The 19,112-nt window shown below is 29.8% G+C and overlaps 6 protein-coding genes across 6 annotated transcripts; 3 read left to right on the top strand and 3 right to left on the bottom strand.

The window, feature by feature from the left end:
* The first annotated feature begins 91 nt into the window (after positions 1 to 91).
* Positions 92 to 9,938, top strand: LOC139097540 (uncharacterized). Its single transcript, XM_070649417.1, has 6 exons — positions 92 to 729; positions 1,145 to 1,333; positions 1,409 to 1,464; positions 3,233 to 3,412; positions 8,333 to 9,035; positions 9,133 to 9,938. The coding sequence occupies exons 1-6, from the start codon at positions 180 to 182 to the stop codon at positions 9,477 to 9,479; spliced, it is 2,025 nt and encodes a 674-aa protein (XP_070505518.1). The 5' UTR covers positions 92 to 179; the 3' UTR covers positions 9,480 to 9,938.
* Positions 6,382 to 7,424, bottom strand: LOC139097569 (uncharacterized). Its single transcript, XM_070649453.1, has 2 exons — positions 7,155 to 7,424; positions 6,382 to 7,094 (listed from the first exon to the last, which is right to left on the bottom strand). Exons 1-2 carry the CDS (start codon positions 7,374 to 7,376, stop codon positions 6,546 to 6,548), a joined length of 771 nt encoding a protein of 256 aa, XP_070505554.1. The 5' UTR covers positions 7,377 to 7,424; the 3' UTR covers positions 6,382 to 6,545.
* On the top strand, positions 9,508 to 11,260 carry LOC139097539 (WW domain-binding protein 4). The gene is made up of 3 exons (XM_070649416.1): positions 9,508 to 9,540; positions 10,292 to 10,688; positions 10,767 to 11,260. Exons 1-3 carry the CDS (start codon positions 9,508 to 9,510, stop codon positions 11,258 to 11,260), a joined length of 924 nt encoding a protein of 307 aa, XP_070505517.1.
* A 538-nt stretch (positions 11,261 to 11,798) lies between these two features.
* Positions 11,799 to 17,748, top strand: L2HGDH (L-2-hydroxyglutarate dehydrogenase). The gene is made up of 5 exons (XM_070649451.1): positions 11,799 to 12,152; positions 12,238 to 12,406; positions 15,725 to 16,319; positions 16,378 to 16,615; positions 16,756 to 17,748. The coding sequence occupies exons 1-5, from the start codon at positions 11,953 to 11,955 to the stop codon at positions 16,856 to 16,858; spliced, it is 1,305 nt and encodes a 434-aa protein (XP_070505552.1). The 5' UTR covers positions 11,799 to 11,952; the 3' UTR covers positions 16,859 to 17,748.
* Positions 13,162 to 15,457, bottom strand: LOC139097565 (protein GPR107). Its single transcript, XM_070649449.1, has 6 exons — positions 15,300 to 15,457; positions 15,086 to 15,196; positions 14,870 to 15,018; positions 14,731 to 14,801; positions 13,794 to 14,670; positions 13,162 to 13,681 (listed from the first exon to the last, which is right to left on the bottom strand). Exons 1-6 carry the CDS (start codon positions 15,375 to 15,377, stop codon positions 13,375 to 13,377), a joined length of 1,593 nt encoding a protein of 530 aa, XP_070505550.1. The 5' UTR covers positions 15,378 to 15,457; the 3' UTR covers positions 13,162 to 13,374.
* PGAP2 (Post-GPI attachment to proteins 2) lies at positions 17,019 to 18,913 on the bottom strand. Its single transcript, XM_070649452.1, has 4 exons — positions 18,828 to 18,913; positions 18,064 to 18,735; positions 17,768 to 17,986; positions 17,019 to 17,650 (listed from the first exon to the last, which is right to left on the bottom strand). The coding sequence occupies exons 2-4, from the start codon at positions 18,512 to 18,514 to the stop codon at positions 17,514 to 17,516; spliced, it is 807 nt and encodes a 268-aa protein (XP_070505553.1). The 5' UTR covers positions 18,515 to 18,735; positions 18,828 to 18,913; the 3' UTR covers positions 17,019 to 17,513.
* Between the last annotated feature and the right edge of the window lie 199 nt (positions 18,914 to 19,112).

The following is a 19,112-nucleotide window of genomic DNA, read 5'->3' as shown; positions in this document are numbered from 1 at the left end:
TTTAAGTCATAAAGTGATTACGAGAGTGATTATCTAATAAAAAAAATAAATAAAATTGAAACAATTAATGCCAAAAAAATATAAAAAAAAATCTTGTGGATAAATATAAACAAATATTAAGGATTATAAAGTGAATTGAATCATTCGAATTGGCATCAACTATAGCAAAATCGTCTTTAATGCCACTAAGTGGCTATACAGTCATTAAAACGGAATATAATTTATCGGAAGACGATAGTAGTTCATCAAATAGTCCAACTATGGTGGAAACAACTTCACCATTATTAAAAGGTCGCGGAATATCACCACCACCTCATTTATCACCACAATCAAAAAATTTCTTAAGCACAAAAATGTTATTAACATCACAAAATCTATCATATATTGAGCAAAAATTAAATGCACAAAGAAATAGTTTTAGTGATAGTCAAAAATATGAAAATAGTGAAAATTTTTGTAAAACAGAAAAGCACATAAATGGATCAACCGCATCTTCCACATCATTATTCACAATAGATAGTATTTTATCTAAGCAAACACGCTACAATGAGCGATCGCCATCAATGTCACCAATTAATGATAATTTGTTTAACAAAAATCGTTCGACGAGTCCTCCAAATCGACCATCACGATTGCCGCCAGCTGCTTTATTTCAACATCATCCGGCTGCGTCTGCTGGTTTACATATCACACATCTAGCAACAAATTTCGGCTCGCCAGAATTTTTAGGTAAATAAAGGAACAAAAAAATTGTCAAAAAACATTTGCTGCATGAGCACAGCTTAATTTTCCTTTAAAAGCCCCTTTGAGTGTTATGAATGGATAAGAGGGAGATCTCCTACTTAGTGCTTAGTGAAATAACATTTTTATATATTTTTTTTCCTTGGGTTTTTTTTGGAAAGAGGAAGAAAATCTCCTCGGGGAAATGTAATATTCAAAAGAAAACATTTTTTTATTTGCATTTTCCATACGATTTTTCGGTGGGTTCTTAAGTGCGCTTGAATTAACATAATAAGTTTTTTTTATATACATTTAAAGTCGTTCAGAGATGCTAAAGAAAAATGTGTCATATTTAAAGTACTTAAGACCTTTCATACTTATGAATCCTTAAAAATCTCCTCTACTTCTTCTCTTTTCAACACAGTCACATATCCAAATTTCTATCCAAACTATATGCATGCGGCGCAAATGTTACAAGCAGCACAAATTCATAGTCATGTATCGTTAAGTCACGGACCGCCACCAAAACGAAAACGAAGACATCGTACAATATTCACGGAAGAACAATTAGAGCAATTAGAAGCCACATTTGAGAAAACACATTATCCTGATGGTGAGAACTTTTTTTCTTTATTTTTAAATCTCAAGGTTTCAGTGAGATAAGATGTTAATGACATAATCTTTACAGTTGTGCTGAGAGAGCAGTTAGCAATAAAAGTTGATCTTAAAGAGGAACGTGTGGAGGTGTGTAAATAACTTTTTATATTTATTTATTAAAAATACATTACAAAATGTGTCAGAGAACAGGCAGTAAGAGAACGGAATAAATACCAAGTGCTTATTTCAATCCCATTTGATGCATTAAACAAGCAAGGAAAGAATGTATTTTTTAAAAATCTTATCAAATATCAACTTTAAGTGCCTCTCTATTAATGAGGGGTTGATGTATATACTCTTTCCTGTACATCTCACAATACAATAGATAATATTTACTCAACATTTGCTGCATGACTGCAATATACCGAACGGAAAATTCCTTATTGTATAATTTGTCTCTCATGCGATGCTTCGATTAATTTTTATGGTTTCATTTTCACCCTCGGAATATCCTTTTTGACATTTCTATTAATTTGTTGTTGTTTCTAATGCGGTTTCGTTTATTTAACAATCAATGATGAAGTGTAAATGTACAATATTGTCATCACCCTCACAGCAAAATATTTCACTGCATATAAATTGTCAATGCCCTTAACGATTTTTTACATTATTTATTCCCAAGTCATTTATTCAAAATCTGTTTAATGCTTATTTTGATTGCTATCTTATTTGATGATTTAATGTTTGATTAGAATTATAATTAATATTTATATTGCTATCAAGACAAGGCGTAATTTAATTTTAAGTGTTTAATTGATTGAAGTGCTAAGGATTTAAGGCAGAGTCTAGTTTTAACTGAGTTTTGCGATATTTTTGTGGATAATTAAGTTATTTAAAAGGATATAATGTGTATTCTTCGGAGTTTAAATGCAAACTCAATTTTTCAATGAAAAAGGGGCCTAAAACTATGAAAGGGATGTTTACTTTTTAATTTAAATATTATATGACCGTTATGTTTTAATTTGGATTCTAATAGGAAAAACAATCAAAACAAATTTTAACTAAGAAGGCTACTTTGATAAATCTTAAAATATGGCTTTCCATGTCTGACTATAAACACAATTATATTCCAAACATCTAAATATTGAAAATACAGCAAAAGACTAACTCGACTCATACAAAAGCCAACATGTTTTTAATAAACTTTTCAAAAAAACATGTCAATCAATCAGAAATATTAAAAATCTATTATAAGCAGCAACCGTCGGCAACCCAAAAAAAAAGCCCACAAAATTGTCAAACATGAATTTGTGTAATTGTTAAAGAATACAATTTTTTAAGATTCTATTAAAGAATGAGCAATAGAACACAAATTGAAAAGCACAATCAAGCAATTTAAGAAGGCACAAAAGGAACATAGTTTTTTTTTTGTGTGCCAAAAAAAGATCAAAAATGAACGAGAGAAAAGAGTCAAGAAAGGTGGAGATGAAAAGGAGCAATTTTCTAAATCCCATATAATCCTTTCATTTTGTTCTCTACAATCTCTTCAAACAATTCATAAAAGTGGACTATTTTTAATTTGCTTGTAGTCTTTTGTAATGTCATTATCCTTATTTGAGAGACATATGCTCATATGCAGCAGCTACTGACATTCAACAAAACAATGAATCGTTCTCGTTTTAATAGCATCTCATGAAAGAAAGGATAATAATAATCACATAGTAGCCTTAAAAAAAAGTCTTAAAGACGTGAGAGAGTTAATTATAATTCAATTTTGCAGTTCTCTTACTGACATCTGACAAATCTGCCGCAACACAAAAAAGACACATGATTGTAATCCTGCTTGTTAACAAGACTAATATGAATTTATTTCTATTCTTTATTCCTATTGTCTTACATAAATGGATGATATTAGGTCTGGTTTAAGAATCGACGAGCTAAATGGCGAAAACAGAAACGTGAAGAACAGGAACGAATAAGAAAACTCCAAGAAGACCACACAAATTCCTCAAATAATCATACACCTGAGGATCAAACTGATACAAATTCAATTCATCATAACTCATCAAATTTCTCAGATGAATCAGATTTGGAGGTAGCCTAAATACGAGACATAATGTGATTGGAAATTGTTTTTTCTTCATTGTTTGCTTGCAATACTGATGGGAATGAAATGGAAGTAAAAAAAAATATGAAAATGTGTCACCAGAGCTTAAGCAATAATTTTAATTAAAAAGCAGTCTATCACATAAAAAAATTCACACATTTATATACATAAATCCTTAAAAAAAATTAATATTATTATAAATTAATGATAGTAATCCTCTTTACATTATTCTTCATAAACATGTTCTCAGATCAAAAAAATTGTAAATTTTTTCTTATTATTGGTAACAAAATGAACTTTATAAAATCATGGATTTGAATTAAGTGAAAAAAAGAAGAAGAAAGAAAGAAATAAAAAAATTTCAATGTTCACATCTAACACAAAAAAAAGAAGTAATACATACAAAAAAAGGCAAAACTTTATTTAGTCATCCATTGTCATTTTACTGTACATCATAGAAATATATCATCAAAAGATGAGGCGGAGCTTAACATATAGAAAAGAAATGTAAGTTATCTCATTGGTGTGTCTCACTATGTGTATGATAGATCTATAAGTTGTACAATGCGTAGTGTAAATATAAACGACGATTGGGGATGAATGGGATATTCACATTATGTTCAAAATTCTATTATATGCGGACCCAAAAATCAAAGATTTACATCTCATAAGTTTACAAATGTTTATGGCTTCATTCGACACCTTGTTAAAAAAAGTGATAATCTATCTTAGAACTGGACGGATGGATGGAAATTATTCAGATTTTGTTCTTTGGGGGAAAGGTTGGAGGTGAGGTTGCTTTAACAAAGATTAAAAAATTAATCGATTAGATTCTTAATTCATTAAGGGTACAATGTTTGTAATTCATGTTTTAATAATTAAGTGCTTCCATTTTTTTTAATTTCATTACCACAAACAATTGAATTTTTGATAACCTTCCGCTAACCTTTTTACGTCTACACCGCAATATCGCATACTATATTCTTTTTTTTCCTTCAACCCTTTGTCGAAATAACAATATCAGCAGTGAGCAAACATAACAACCACGATAATACACAAAATCCAGGGAAATTTTTGCTGATTTTTTTTCTCTCATTCTTATTGTTTACATTTAAAAATGGTTAAATTACATGCTGCAAGCATTTTTCCATTTAACCGCATATAATTCTGATATGATGTACTTTGGATATATCCATGACTGTATGATGATTTAACAGATCAGCGAGAGGAACGACGTTCGATGTGCTTAAATGTTTTACTCGCTTCTGTTTATTTATTTTAGCGATTTTGAAATATTAATTTTCTAATTAAGGAGATTTTCAATTGCCAGTGTACGATTCTCGACTCATTCATTCACTAATTAATTTTATTATTTATCTCAAATTATTTATTCATGGAAAAAAAGAAAGCCATACATCTGCAGTCTCAAGTTGGCTTTTTTCGAATTTGTAGGAAGAAAATCTTAAAAGTATGTTACTTTCATTTAATTTATAATAGATTCCTTACAACTTTTTTTTACAGATTGATTTGCTTTTTCTGTTTCTGTGTCCTCAAAAGTGCGAGTCTTGTTGACACTAGAAGGATGGCAAGAAGACGCATTTACTTTCTGAGTTGTTAGTTTATACGGATTTATACGATATTCGGTAGTTGATGGATAGCACTGGCTATCAAGTAGTCATTTTAGTGTGATTCATTCATCCTTCTGGACGATAAAATTGAAACCGACCGTAATTATGATTTTCTGTCTTTTACTCGCTTACTTACAGATCAACTTTGGTCCATGACCTTCCTCAGGTGATGTTGACTGAAACTGGCCCTATCGTTGGCTTCCGATTGTCAATTTTTAATACCAAATGCAATAATATCTTTTCATTGCATGTTTCCTTATTTTATTAAAACAAAACAAAGATGCAAAACTATTTTAAGTGAAGCGGAAAATGACGCGAAATTTCAAAACTTAATAATTCGTTAAATTTTCAAAAGATACTCCAAGTTGCTACACTGCCTCTAAGCAATTTAAAAGCAAAAACAACAACAGACATTATGAACCTTGAACAAATTTCAACATCGAAAAGTTTATGGTACATATTCATGGAATTATCATTTTAAATGTTAATAATTCATCAAAAAAATCAACGAGCAAAAAAATATTAAAGGTTGCTAGCCTTTTTATAGAACCGATTTTTTTATTATCACAGTAAAGTGAACAATTTTAATTGTGCAATTAATTACACAATTAATATTTAAATTGATTTTCAAAGAATCTTTATTCAGTTCATTTCACGAGTATAATCAGTGATTATTTATGTAATATCTTATACGCTTGCTTTTTAATCTAGAATTATTATTTCCAACGAAGTGTTTTTTGGACTAGCAAAAAAATGATATTTTAAAGAAATTGTAAAAAAAAAGATGTCGCATAGCAACATTGTTCCTATGTCAGGTATTAAAGGAAGGTGGTATTATTCGGAACGGTGTATAAAAGCCTTTGAAGTCACGTTAAGCATGTAATTTTTTTTATGATTTTCATGCTGTCACTCAAATTATATTAGCTAAAGAGAATATAATTCAATTCGTGTAGCCTAAGGTTACCTTTGATTAATTATAGTAAACGCATGAAATACTACACATAAAATTGGAATATAAATCAAAAATGGCATTTAGTTTCTTCCAATATCGTAGATGTGCTCAAAAATTTTTGGTTTTTGTTGAAATTGAAAAACATTAATAACATGCATTGAGCGTCAATAATATTTAGCACATAGCGTCAATAATAATTGGATGAAAATTTTGAATTTTACCAATCATTAAAAAATTTTCCTTCTAAAAGCCCACAGCTATGAATTATTATTATTTTGCAAAACTATAACATGCTACAAAAACCTCCATGCATGCATACATATTTTCATATTTAATATGTTAGATCCAATAACTGTGAATTTAATTTTGTCGTTTCAAAAGTTTTTTATTATTCTTCATTTTTCAATATTTCAGTTCCTCTCAGTCATTTATAAGCTATATGCTGAGGTCAAATAATTTATGAATTTAATGTATTATGAGTATTTTTTGTTATTTTAGACATGGACTGTTAACTATTGGACAGTTCATCACTAACTTATAATTAAATAGACGGTTCAACATCTTGGACGTACTCAGTGTCTTGGACATATTCAGTTACATCATTATTTGATGTATCGTCATTTTCAACTGAGACGTCTGATGTGTTAATTTTAATTGTATATATTTTTGCATCGTCGGTTTCAGGATTTTCAGCTAATCGCATTTGATAGCTGACATAAGGCATCAAGCCAAGCTCCTTAAAATTGCCATGAGAGCACATATCCTCAATAAAATCAACATTAAGGATTTTGACCACAAAATTAATGTTATTCTTCATGACAACTTCTGCATCCACTTCCAAAAATTCTTCAACACGTTCGTCTTCCCAGCATGAATAGATTTGTGTCGAATAATAAAATAATCCATCGTCGTTGCATCGCTGACGTAAATATTTTTGGAGTAAGCAGCTGCCATCTCGTAACCATAATGGCATATCCGGATTCCTAATTAGAGAATCAAATTTACCTAGGCAGTCTTTATATGCGTACATCTTTATTATTTGACCTGGACTTGGATCTTTCTTTGGCTTCGGTGAATCTGATTTTGGTTTCTGGAAGTTTTATGGATCTTTTAAATTTATGAATGAATTTATTAAAATCTACTGTTCTACCTTTACTGTCGTTTCACGTGGTAATTTACGTTTTGATACTTTTCTAACAGGAGGCTTTGCATTAGCTGATTTGGAAGTTCCAGCTTGCAAAAATTGTGCAAATTCATTTGCATTACAAGTATTGTCATTGCTCCGTGGTTCCTGTATGTTGTAATTATTATTGTTATCATCAACTAATAGGTCTTCTTCCATGTATTCATCGAGAAACTCCAAATTAGACATTATTCTTAATTAAATTATTATTTTACTTTATTTCGCGCAAAAACACATTAAATTTAGTGAAAAATGGCGGACAGTTTTAATTCCTAAAAAACCGTTGTAAGTCTACTAGGGGCTAACTTCAAGTGAACGGTATTTAACTTCGGTTTGTAGATTCATTTTTGTTAATTGCAGCAAACCAGGAAGTGAATTTGACAAAATAATTTGCTAATTTGATTAAAAATGATTTGATTTATTAATGTAAAATAATCACAGTAAGCAGAATGATTCACTTTGAGAAAATAAAATAACGGCCGTTTCACATTCAAATAGTTGGTAGACATTTCGTACATAAAAGTTCTACAATAACAAACAGAAATATTGTGAAAGAACTAAAATCAATTTTAAACGATTTAAGAGCAAAATAAGTAGCCGGAAAAGCTGTAAAAGTAACAAGTGTCTAGTGAAAATAGTGGAGAAGTAAATCATAACAAAGAGATGTGAGTGCAATAAATTTAAGACATAAAAAACTTTAATTAAATTGTAATGTTTACATTTGTGAGCGCTTTGAATGAATTTTCCTTTTACTTTAATTTATGAGGAAATTTTAAGTTTTAACGATCGATTCGATTAAATAAATAAGCATAAAGTCAATACAAAAGGAAAAGAGATGAATTTTTGCGATGCGGTGAGGAAAAATCCTCATAAAAAAAGAAAAACTAATGAGAATGTCGATTAGAATGATGAGGAAGAAAAAAAAGATATTTATTTCGTATCGTATCTTACACACTTCATTCGATCTATAATGTTCCGAGAGATTTGTTTATTAGCGAAACAACAATTGAGTATAATAATGAATATAGTTCGGTAGCAAGCGCTTTAAAAGAAAGAAAAGGAGAAAAAGAAAAACTAAAAATACGATCGAGGAAAATTTGTATTTTAATTTTAACATTCAGTCCGTCAGTCAGTTTAGTCGATAGATTCAGTTGAATAAAACAGCATCAGGAAAAGGGTTTAATCTTGTGAATAAAAAAAAAATGACCGAGAATTATGTTGATGATAATGATATAATAAAGAATTGTGAAAGTATATTAAAGTCATCGTTAAGTAACAGTAATAGCAGTAATAAAAGTGTTAAGGATTTAAGTATTAGAAAACAGAATGCTCGTAATCGTTGGAAGTTACTTGCGAAAGCAATACTATCCGATTCAAAGCATGAGCATATGATGATTAAAGCACATTCAATCGTACCGATAAATGTCATTAGTAATGTCGCACAAAACTTTGATGGTTTTGATCTCGTAAAAATAGAACAATTAAGAAAAGACGATAGAAATAATTTAATTATAAAAATTGATGTAGCGTGTAAGAGATACGAGTGTAATGTTAATTTAGAAAAATTATGGACGGTAAAGGATTTGATTGGATTTAATAATACGGGAAATATAACATTTTGGACGTCAGAAGCTGCACTATGTCATTATGCGATGGAAAATTTATCTATGTTTGATGACGCATGGGTGCTTGAATTAGGCGGCGGAATGTTTTGTTTATGTGGCTTAATGATTGCAAAATATGGCAATTCATTTGCTGTACATCTAACAGATGGAAATCAAAGTTCATTACAAAATGTCAAAAAGTCTGTTATTTTAAACGAAATCGATTGTTTCATGAAAGCTTCAGGTATTTAAGAAATGAATAACATATGCATATAGGCTAATAATAATAACAAGATGTTCAAAATCATTTCTTTTTTTTATTTGTTTTAAATAACATTCAGTTCTGAGATGGGAGGATTCTGTTAAACAATGTCCATTAGAGAGACAAAAATACAATTTCATCCTATGTGCTGATTGTTTATTTTTTGATGATTCACGTGCTGCTCTCGTCGACAGTATATGTTACTTTTTATCTGAAAATGGAATAGCATTAGTTATAGCACCAAAGCGTGGAAAATCAATGAATTTATTTATCAAACGATGCATCTCAAAAGGACTACATTGCCAGGTTCATACGTATTATAACAAGGAGATATGGGAGAAGCATCAGAAATTCCTTAATTCCAATTTATACAATGAAGACATTCATTATCCAATTTTATTGAAACTTTCCCATTTAAAAAAATAAAAAAATTTTTTTTATGTATTGTTAAGCTATGAACATTGTAGTACAATTTAAATTCATAATGGTAATTCTATAACTAGGCTATTAGCTCAATGACCTGATTCTTGTTGTGTATGTCAACAAGGAGTGAAAACTGAGAAAAAAAATTGTTATGAAATGTAATTCCCAGTAAAAAAAAAGAAAATAGAACCGCAGACAAATTTTCCTCTCTCGAATCTATAAAAAATTAGTAATAGATGATGTATATTTGATATATATTTATTAATAATGAATAATGCGATGTAGATGATTTTTTTTTCTCATATGTTACGATATTTATGTTGTTAAAAATAAAAAAAAAAACTATATAGCGCCGCGAAATTAGATTTATGATTTCTTTTCATGCATTTTTCCTATGAATATATATAAAAAAAAATTTTCTTCATTTCGATAAAGATAGAAATCATTTTCATCTCATATTTATTTTCATGTACGTTTATATATCTCAAGGGCTGATTATTGGAAATCACAAAACAGAATCTTCTGCGACTTTTGCAAATGTTGGATCACAGACAATAAACCGGTAAGCAAATTTCCTTTTTTTTCTCATCTTTAGCGTCTTTATAAACAAAATTTCATGTTTATAATAATTTTTTTTATACAGACTGTTTTTCTCGTATCAAGTTTAAATATGTTAACATTATTGAAATTGGATCAAATTTCCAAAAATAACCGTCATTAAAAATTTAAAATTTATGCTTTTGCAAAAAATTCATTTTGATTTTAAAATTTTGAAAACCGTTAAATTAATCAAAAATTTTTCTCATCAAATTTAGAGTGTAGATTTTCACAATAATGGCAAGCGACATAAAGCAAATGTTCAACAACGAATTCATGATATTGGTAAAAAGAGTGATGCTGATCGAAAGGCACAAAACAAACTCGATGATGATTTACGGAAAATTAACGAGGCTGCCATGAAATCGTATTCTAAAGATATTTCAAATGGAACTGATATGACTTCAAGATCCATTGGACATGCCTCATCATCAAAAAAGCCAGTTGATCCAATGGCATTGCCCTATTATGAAGAAGAAGACGGACCAAATATTTCAAAAAATCAATCAACAATTGCAGCTAAAAGTCAAGAGAAAGCAGCACCGCCAGAATCTTTATGGTGTGAGGCAGTGACCGATGATGGCGATATATATTATTGGAATATTAAAACAAATGGTATGTGAGCTTTTAATGTTTTCACACTGTGAATCAATAATAACTGCTAATTACATTTAATAATTGAAAATCAATTAGAGTCTGTGTGGGAGAAGCCGAAAGAGGGATTTATGACGTTAAAGGAATACAACAAACTGAATGAAATAGCAATAAAACAACAAGAAGAAGCACGTCAGACAGATTTAAAGTATACTATTGAGAATGCCGATGAAATTGCAGCAAAATATAAGCGTGAACAATATAAGAAATATCAGACAATAACTCAAGAGCCAAAAAAATTAACAGAATCATCATCATCATCAAGTCAATATGCAGATGAATTTGGCAATATTAGTAGTATTGGCGAATGGCAGATTGTCGAAGAGCAACCGTCGAGAAAAGCCGTTGATCTTGAATTACCGAAACAAAATGATGTTTATTATGCTGTTGCAAATGTAAAAACAGACGAGCCACCAATGAAAAAATTCAAAGAGAAAACAGTCGGTTCAATTGATTCAGATGAAATTCCAAGTGTATTTAAGAAGCGAAAAATTGGAAATAGAAATATAAGAAGAACAAATGATGATTCCTGAAGTGTAAGATTAAAGAGATTATAATGAAATTTTACTGAGCTTAGTCGATCATATTTTTATGATAGCATCAGTAATGCATGTTTTGACTATTATAAAATATTGTAATTAAGACATTAATTTTGTTCATTACTGACGCTGAAAATTTGTTCTGCTAATTTTGAATTTTCAGAAAAGAATCTTTAATTTAAACAAAACTGAGCTTCTTGTTGAAATTTTCAATTATCTATAACATTACAAATCAAGAACTAAGGTTTCAGCTACAGAAATTAGTTAAATTAATTTTTTTTTGAAAATTCATATTTAACGGTTAAAAAATTTTCAAATTTTATTCCCCTGTTTCGCAAACAGAACTAAATTTGAAATTTTTTAAAAATCCGTTAAAAATTAGTGAAATGATTTTTCCGGCTATGCCTTTATTTTTACTGAATAAAATGATTTTACCCAATAAGACACAGAAGAAAAACAAACATGTATAACGTCTGATTTAAATTTAAAATGCTCAAATGGACAACGACGTCAAGGTGACATCAGTTTTGAATTACGGGAATGTTTATTGTCATTGCTCAAGAGACAAATAAGTTAGAAAGATTAATTTTTTTTATCAACTGTTTGGTAGTTGATTAATATCGCGATACGTCTTATCGGGTACACTTGAATAAGCAATCTATTTAAATTGAATTAAGTGATAAAACATGATAATGTTACGAAGTGCAATATCTAGTGGATTTAGGTGTTATAGTACAGCTAATAATGCATTTGATTTAACTATTGTCGGAGGTGGAATTGTTGGTGTTGCTAGCGCTCGTGAGATAATTAATCGTCATCCGCATTTAAAAATTGCAATTGTAGAAAAAGAAAAAAAAGTTGCAGTACATCAGAGTGGACATAACAGGTGATTTTACATGAATGATTCTGAGAAAAAATTAGATCACTATATTTAACATCTATTTTTTCGATGTCATTAACATCTATCTTAGTGGAGTCATTCATGCGGGTATCTACTATAAGCCAGGATCATTAAAAGCAAAATTATGCGTCGAGGGATTGCATTTAGCATACAAATATTGTGATGAAAAGAATATTCCATATAAGAAAGTTGGTAAATTGATCGTTGCAACAAATAAAGTCGAAGAAGAAAGATTAAAGGTCAGTAAATATTTATGCCTAAATCTTGTTATCATCTATCCGATTCCCATGACATTGATTTTATTGCTTTTCGTCCCTTACGCATTCCCAAAATAATTTATTCTCACTTCTATTATTAACTTTTTCATTTCGAGATATCTAAAGTCATCATAGACTTAAAGTAATATATTTTTTGAGTTCATTCAGCCTTCCCACGAGTTAAGAATCATAATCAAATTAATTATATGTGTTGATAATGAAATTTGAAAACAAGAAAAGCAAATATTCTTGTTTTTTTCGAAAACATTGAGATGAATTACATAAATTGTCCTTCACTTTCATTCACAACGGAATCATTTTCGATTTTTTATTAGTGCCGTAACATATGTATATACTATGATACTAGAGTGAAAAGAAAACAACGATTTTCGCGTATTATTCTGAAAATAAAAAAATATCTTCGCATTTAATGACACTTTATTCAGATTCTTTTGATCGTCTGTTTGTTGGCCTACTTAGATATATATGAGGAATTAATTATTTGTGTCATTGAGTGCTGCTATGATTTGAAAATTATTAATTTTCCACGGTAGATTTAAATAAATCCTAAGATTAAAATTTCGGGATTAGGATTAAGTCATGATATTAACAGCTGTATTATCAGGTATCATGCACCAATTCTCCGACAATCTTAACGTGTCATCACACTTGTTAGAGATAAATAAATGAGTGTGAGGTGTGTGAAAAGTACGACAGACAATAAGAAGAAGAAAAGATAATAAAATTGAAGTGATTCTATTTATTTGGTAAATTAGACGTTTATGTACAAAAAATTTATTGAATCACACGGAATAATACGCTATACAAATTTACCTAAGCACATTTATGATACGAAAAAATAAGTGATAATTAGTTCTTTGATCAGACAGTATTTTTTTCATTTCATTTCTCTTAATTTTGAACAAATCTAGAATGTAACATTAAAAAACTTAATCATACTCGTGGCTTGATTCACGCTTACTTATAAGATTTTCCTTTTCATCTTCATTGTATGATTCCACTGTTGTTAATCCTAATGATCTATTCGTTACATTACGAATGTTTTCTGTAAGTCCAGTTTGTGTCAACACTTCAATTTCATCGTCATCTTCAAGCTCTCTGACATTAAAATATGGACTTTGTGTAATTGGTCGAAATTTATAGCCTGTTAGGACGTAAAAAACGTATGTCGCCATCTCTCTGAATAACTCGTCGAGCCATGCATATTGAAATGGAACGGTGATTTTCAGTAGAAATCTGTAAACGTTTCAAGTATATTAAATTAATTAAACATTTAATTTATAAGCAAATAAGACCTTAAAAAAGGAGGTAAACGACAATAAAGCAATTAATTATAAAAAATACTTACACAATAATACGTGTGAAATAGATGTAGCACACAATCATGATGTAGAATTGACGGAAAAGCTTTAATTTCTTAAGATTCATAGCTACTTTTCCATCAGTTGCGGATGCTTCCTGTAAATGTCTTATTGACCATACCACAGGAAATAGAATAGCTGCACAGCACAATAAATCAACTAATATAAAAATGTCACGCCATGTTGAGTGCTCTAAACTTCCTTGTTCACTCTCGTCGAAGATTATTTCGGCAATGTTTGCAAGAATTTGTAAAGGAATCACAATCATAAAGATTTTCTTGTCCTTATCACTAAGAATGTGTTTGATAAATGTCCAACCGGTTCCAATGAGCACAATTGTGATGAACAGGCAGGCACCTTTCAATAAGTGAGTTATATAATAGAGTATTGCCCATGTTTCAACATGTTCGCCTCTAATTTCGATGAAATGGAAATTTATAGAATGAAACATTAAGCTTAGTGACTTTAAAAACACTAAAACTCCCATTAAATAATGAATCTTAAAGACCGGATGCTTGCTTTGTCTTAAAACATATATCCATAATAATCCAGATAAGAAGTATATCACAGACATCAAAAAGTATAGAATTGGCAATGGCATTTCAGTTGCTGACAAATAATTTCCATTATTATTCTCCTCAATATCAACATTGAAGCTTAGGAAATAAGTTTTTCTTGGATCTGGATCATAGTTAGGACATGCATGGAAATACAGATTATATAGACCTTCATCATCGTCTGTATTCACAAACATAACGAATTTAAACTCGAAATATTTGTATGTATCATCTTGTCTCATTCGTGTCAGCGTTAATGACGGAATATTACACTCGTAAGATCCATTACTATATTGAACTGGATCATCTGGAAATATTTTTTTAATTTAATTAAGTGCTTTAATTAGTTGAAAAAGTTTATGCTTACTATGAGTATCTCTTTTGAAATCTGGAAATATATCCATATTGTGCCAATTCCTTGAGCAATTTATCGTCACTCTATAGATTAGATATCAATCATTAATGATAATAAGCAGGTACACGAAAATAACATTAAGCTAGCTTACTTTTCAGATATAAAATTCATAATAAAGAATACAACAGGCTCATTTGTTGGCATAATTAAATTCTTCTCTTCTAAGAAGCACCTGTCTTGATGTAGATCTGTATTTTGTCGCATCGCATCCGATACTGTCTTATCAAGTGATAATCCAAACTAGAATGAAAAACATTAGACATGATTGTATGTGTCGTCATACGATGTCATTAATAATTTAACTTACAACACTATTCTCTTGTCCATGAAGTAACTTAAATTCTGATACTCTAACAATAAGATGTGCTTGCTTATAGAATCCAAATGAACTCAACGATATATACTGTCTAATGTCATTCTGTTAATATTTTTTAAGGTAGAAAAAAAGATGGATTGTATGAGAAAAATCAATTTTTCCATTTTCATAATTTTTTCAGACATTTCCTCATCCTATTACTTACCTTTATCTCTAAATGATGCTTTCGAGCATCTATTATTATGCATAATGTGACTATTAGCAGAAATATTGGCTTTAACATATTGAATTTTAATTTTTCTTTGACGTTTCTTAAATCTTATTTTCCATTATATACTATACTAGAGACAGAACCTGTCAAGCACAACAGATACACAGTTTTATGTTTCTTATGAAATAATCAATTGTTCCTAAATTTAATTATAAATGTTTACTTTTGCCACGTAATTTTAGAATTTCAAGTATAAGATGAAATGTTAATCAGCACAAATTAAATTGTCAAGTGGTTAAGATTAAAAATAATGACACACAAAATATATTAATTATATTACTAAAAATCCAGGGGAAAACAGCTCACAAAACAAATTTCTATGTTTTCAAATATTTTTTAACCGTTATTTTCTTTCATAGGATTTGTATGATCGCGGATTAAAGAACAAAGTGCCCGATTTGAAGCTGGTTGATGCCAAAGGAATAAAGGAAATTGAGCCATACTGTAGAGGAATTAGAGCCATTCATTCGCCTCATACTGGAATCGTTGATTGGGCACTTGTGACTGAATATTATGCTAAAGATTTTAAGGAATCTGGCGGAGAAATTTTCTTAAACTTTGAGGTCAAAAAGTTCTATAGATCCACTAACAATGCAGAACATCCGGTAACTGTTGTAGCAGCTAATGGCGAACAAATTTATTCTCGTTATATCCTTACTTGCGGTGGCTTACAAGCAGATAAAATTGCAGCTTTAACTGGAAACAAGACCCCTCCAAAAATCGTACCTTTCCGTGGGGAATATTTGCTGTTAAATCCAGAGAAAGCTCATTGGGTCAGAGGAAATATTTATCCAGTTCCTGATCCACGTTTCCCATTTTTGGGTGTTCATTTTACACCACGTATGGATGGAAGCATTTGGCTGGGACCAAATGCAGTTTTAGCATTCAAACGTGAAGGATATAAATGGACGGACTTCAATCTATTCGAATTCCTTGATGCCGTAAAATATCCAGGTTTGACACTTTTAAGGAACAATAAATGCTAAGATAATTAACAACATTATTTTTACAGGTCTGATTCGTATGGCAACTAGATATCTTGGAGCAGGTATCAAAGAGATCACACAATCGTTAATACCAGCATTGCAAGTACGCGAATTGCAAAAGTTCATACCTGAAATTACTGTTAATGATATCAGTAAAGGACCTGCTGGTGTCCGTGCTCAAGCTTTACGTAGCGACGGTTCGTTGGTTGACGATTTCATCTTTGAGTATGGTGAAGGTGAAATTGGAACAAGAATTTTGCATTGGTAAGTGTGTCAATCGTGATTACAGTTATGTCCAAAGGATTAGATTAATATTAAATCCGTGGGATTTAAAAGTTAATCTTAATTAAGAAATCATTTTCAAAAATTTTATGCTTATCTTATCATATCAAAATCTATTCTAGCTGTAACGCACCAAGTCCCGGAGCCACTTCCAGTTTATCAATCGCCAAAATGATTGCCGATAAAGTCGAAAGTTCATTTAGATTTGTTAAGCGCCATGATTAGACATTTTTATTGATAAGACAAGAAAATGAAAAAATCTAAAAAACTACAGAATCGCCACTTATTGACTATTCGTATTCAGTCATATCTGTTTCAAAAAAAGACTTGTGTCTCATGTGCAATTTTTAAAGGTCTGAAAGACTAATTAATTCCAGCATAATAATTGTTGTTTTTAAATTCATAATTTATTTTTTTATAAAGCATTTTGTTTCTTAACATTTTTAATTATGGTCTTTATGTACAAATTTTTTTATTGTTTCCTGTTTTTATTATAAAAGAGCCTTTTTTTACCACTGTTCCTGTTTTTTTATAAATTAATTAATGTTAATTCTACCTAAACCTTTTTTTCATTTTTGAAATGTTTTTTAGTTATTGTTACGCATTGTTTGAAAGACTTTAAAAATAGCAAATTGTCATTAATATAGTTAAAGCAATATTCTAGAGAAAATTTTTATTGCCCATATTTATAAGCCTAAGTAACCAGCAATAACTATTTAATGGAAATTTTGATTTTTTTTCGTTTTGTTTGTTTGAGAATATCAAAAATAGAATTGTTTTAAACATAACTAAGAGGTCATTCATGACGTCACATTTTTGTTTCTTCTCGTAATTCTTGGAATCCGTCATACATGAATGACCCCCAAAAATTATTAGCACTTTATTGATAATGAACTCTAATCCCATATGTCCAATCAAAGATCAAATGTTGATTATGAAAATCGTATATAGACGTAAGGTGAAAGCCCATATTTGTGAGGACGACAATATATTCAAAGAATGCAAAAAGAGTATATACTGAAAATAAACAAAGGTGTTCATAAATTTTAGTGTCGCATATTATATAGCAATATGATTAATAAAGGAAATTTTGTCTTTTTGAGATTGTTTGAAAATTCTTTGTGTAATACTTACTTCCTCCTTCACAGTGATCGTTGTGTCTTATAAAGAAATAAGTTGCTAATAGAATCGATGCTACATTAATTATACATAAATTTCTTTTAAGTCTCAGTGACTTCAACTCTCGTTGATCTAAATTGATATTTCGTCGTGCTGATTTATTGAGATAATAGCTTAACATCATGTACAGTTCCGATGTTACAATGAATGTACAGAAAAATACTTTATGGTAATCTACAAATGAAAAAACAGAAGTGTGAGCATGTATCTATTAATAGACATACAGGAATTTAATTAATTGATGTACTTACCATAATAAGTTGTCGAATTATACAGCGACAATCCAAGAAGACAAATATTCTCAATTAAATTGAGAAATATAGCTATGTTTGCAACAAATTGTCTATTCCTCCTGATTTGTTGTGTATAAAAATTATAGTACATCCATGTAACTGTTAATCTTGGTATAAAATGTAAAACTATTGCCGTTTGCCATACAATTGCTTGTGGCTGAAAAGCTCCAATTGCTGCACTTATTGATGGCAAATAATTCCACACATGACAGTGTGTTGATACAGATTCCTCAAAGAAAAATATTATCGAGTATGCGACACAAAAGATGAATGAAAATAGTGGTAAAGATACAGTCATCAATGAAAAGTTGCCAAAGGCAATGGAAAATGCTGCTTTTTTGTTAGTATCCGGTTGACTCTCGTCAGTTTTTAATCGTTGATATGCTGGCAACATTTTTCTCTCCCTCATTATATTTTAAATTCAAATAATTAAAAAAATTTAATAGAAAAAATTTCTATTTTCTCTCTTACAGAAACGACTTTTCGTTTATGATTTCGATTTTGCACTAAAACATTTTAATGTTATCACAGACATTTTGTTGGTTGTGTGCTTTTTTACTATCCAACGTAAAAAAAAGAAATTTCTTCTTTTAACAAACGTAAATCAAGATATATGTTACATACATATACCTAAAATAAGAAAAAAAGGAAGAGAAGAAGAGAAATTAATGACTAGAGACGCAACTTCATGCCTATTATTACATGTGAATCTTTAAACTTACTTCCGCCGTTATGATAACTTGTCTATTACTTGCCAAAACTTAATTATTTTAATTTATTGCTTCAATGTCTGTAAAAGGTTATGCTTTTGTTTACAAATTTGATCCACAGTCGATAATGTCTTCATAAAAATTGATTTTTTTGATCAATTACAATCATACTTACCGTTAATCGATGAAATGAATAATAAATTATATTACGTCAGCACAGCATGACAATAAATTGACGAGTGTGCCTATCAAAAAGTTGATTAAATCATGATTTTTTGATGAATTGAAATGATTTTT

The sequence above is a fragment of the Chironomus tepperi genome, unplaced genomic scaffold (assembly GCF_022539635.2).
Source record: "Chironomus tepperi strain 1889 unplaced genomic scaffold, CSIRO-AGI_Ctep_v1 contig_424, whole genome shotgun sequence".
Classification (NCBI taxonomy): domain Eukaryota; kingdom Metazoa; phylum Arthropoda; class Insecta; order Diptera; family Chironomidae; genus Chironomus; species Chironomus tepperi.
This window is presented reverse-complemented; position numbering and strand designations above follow the sequence as displayed.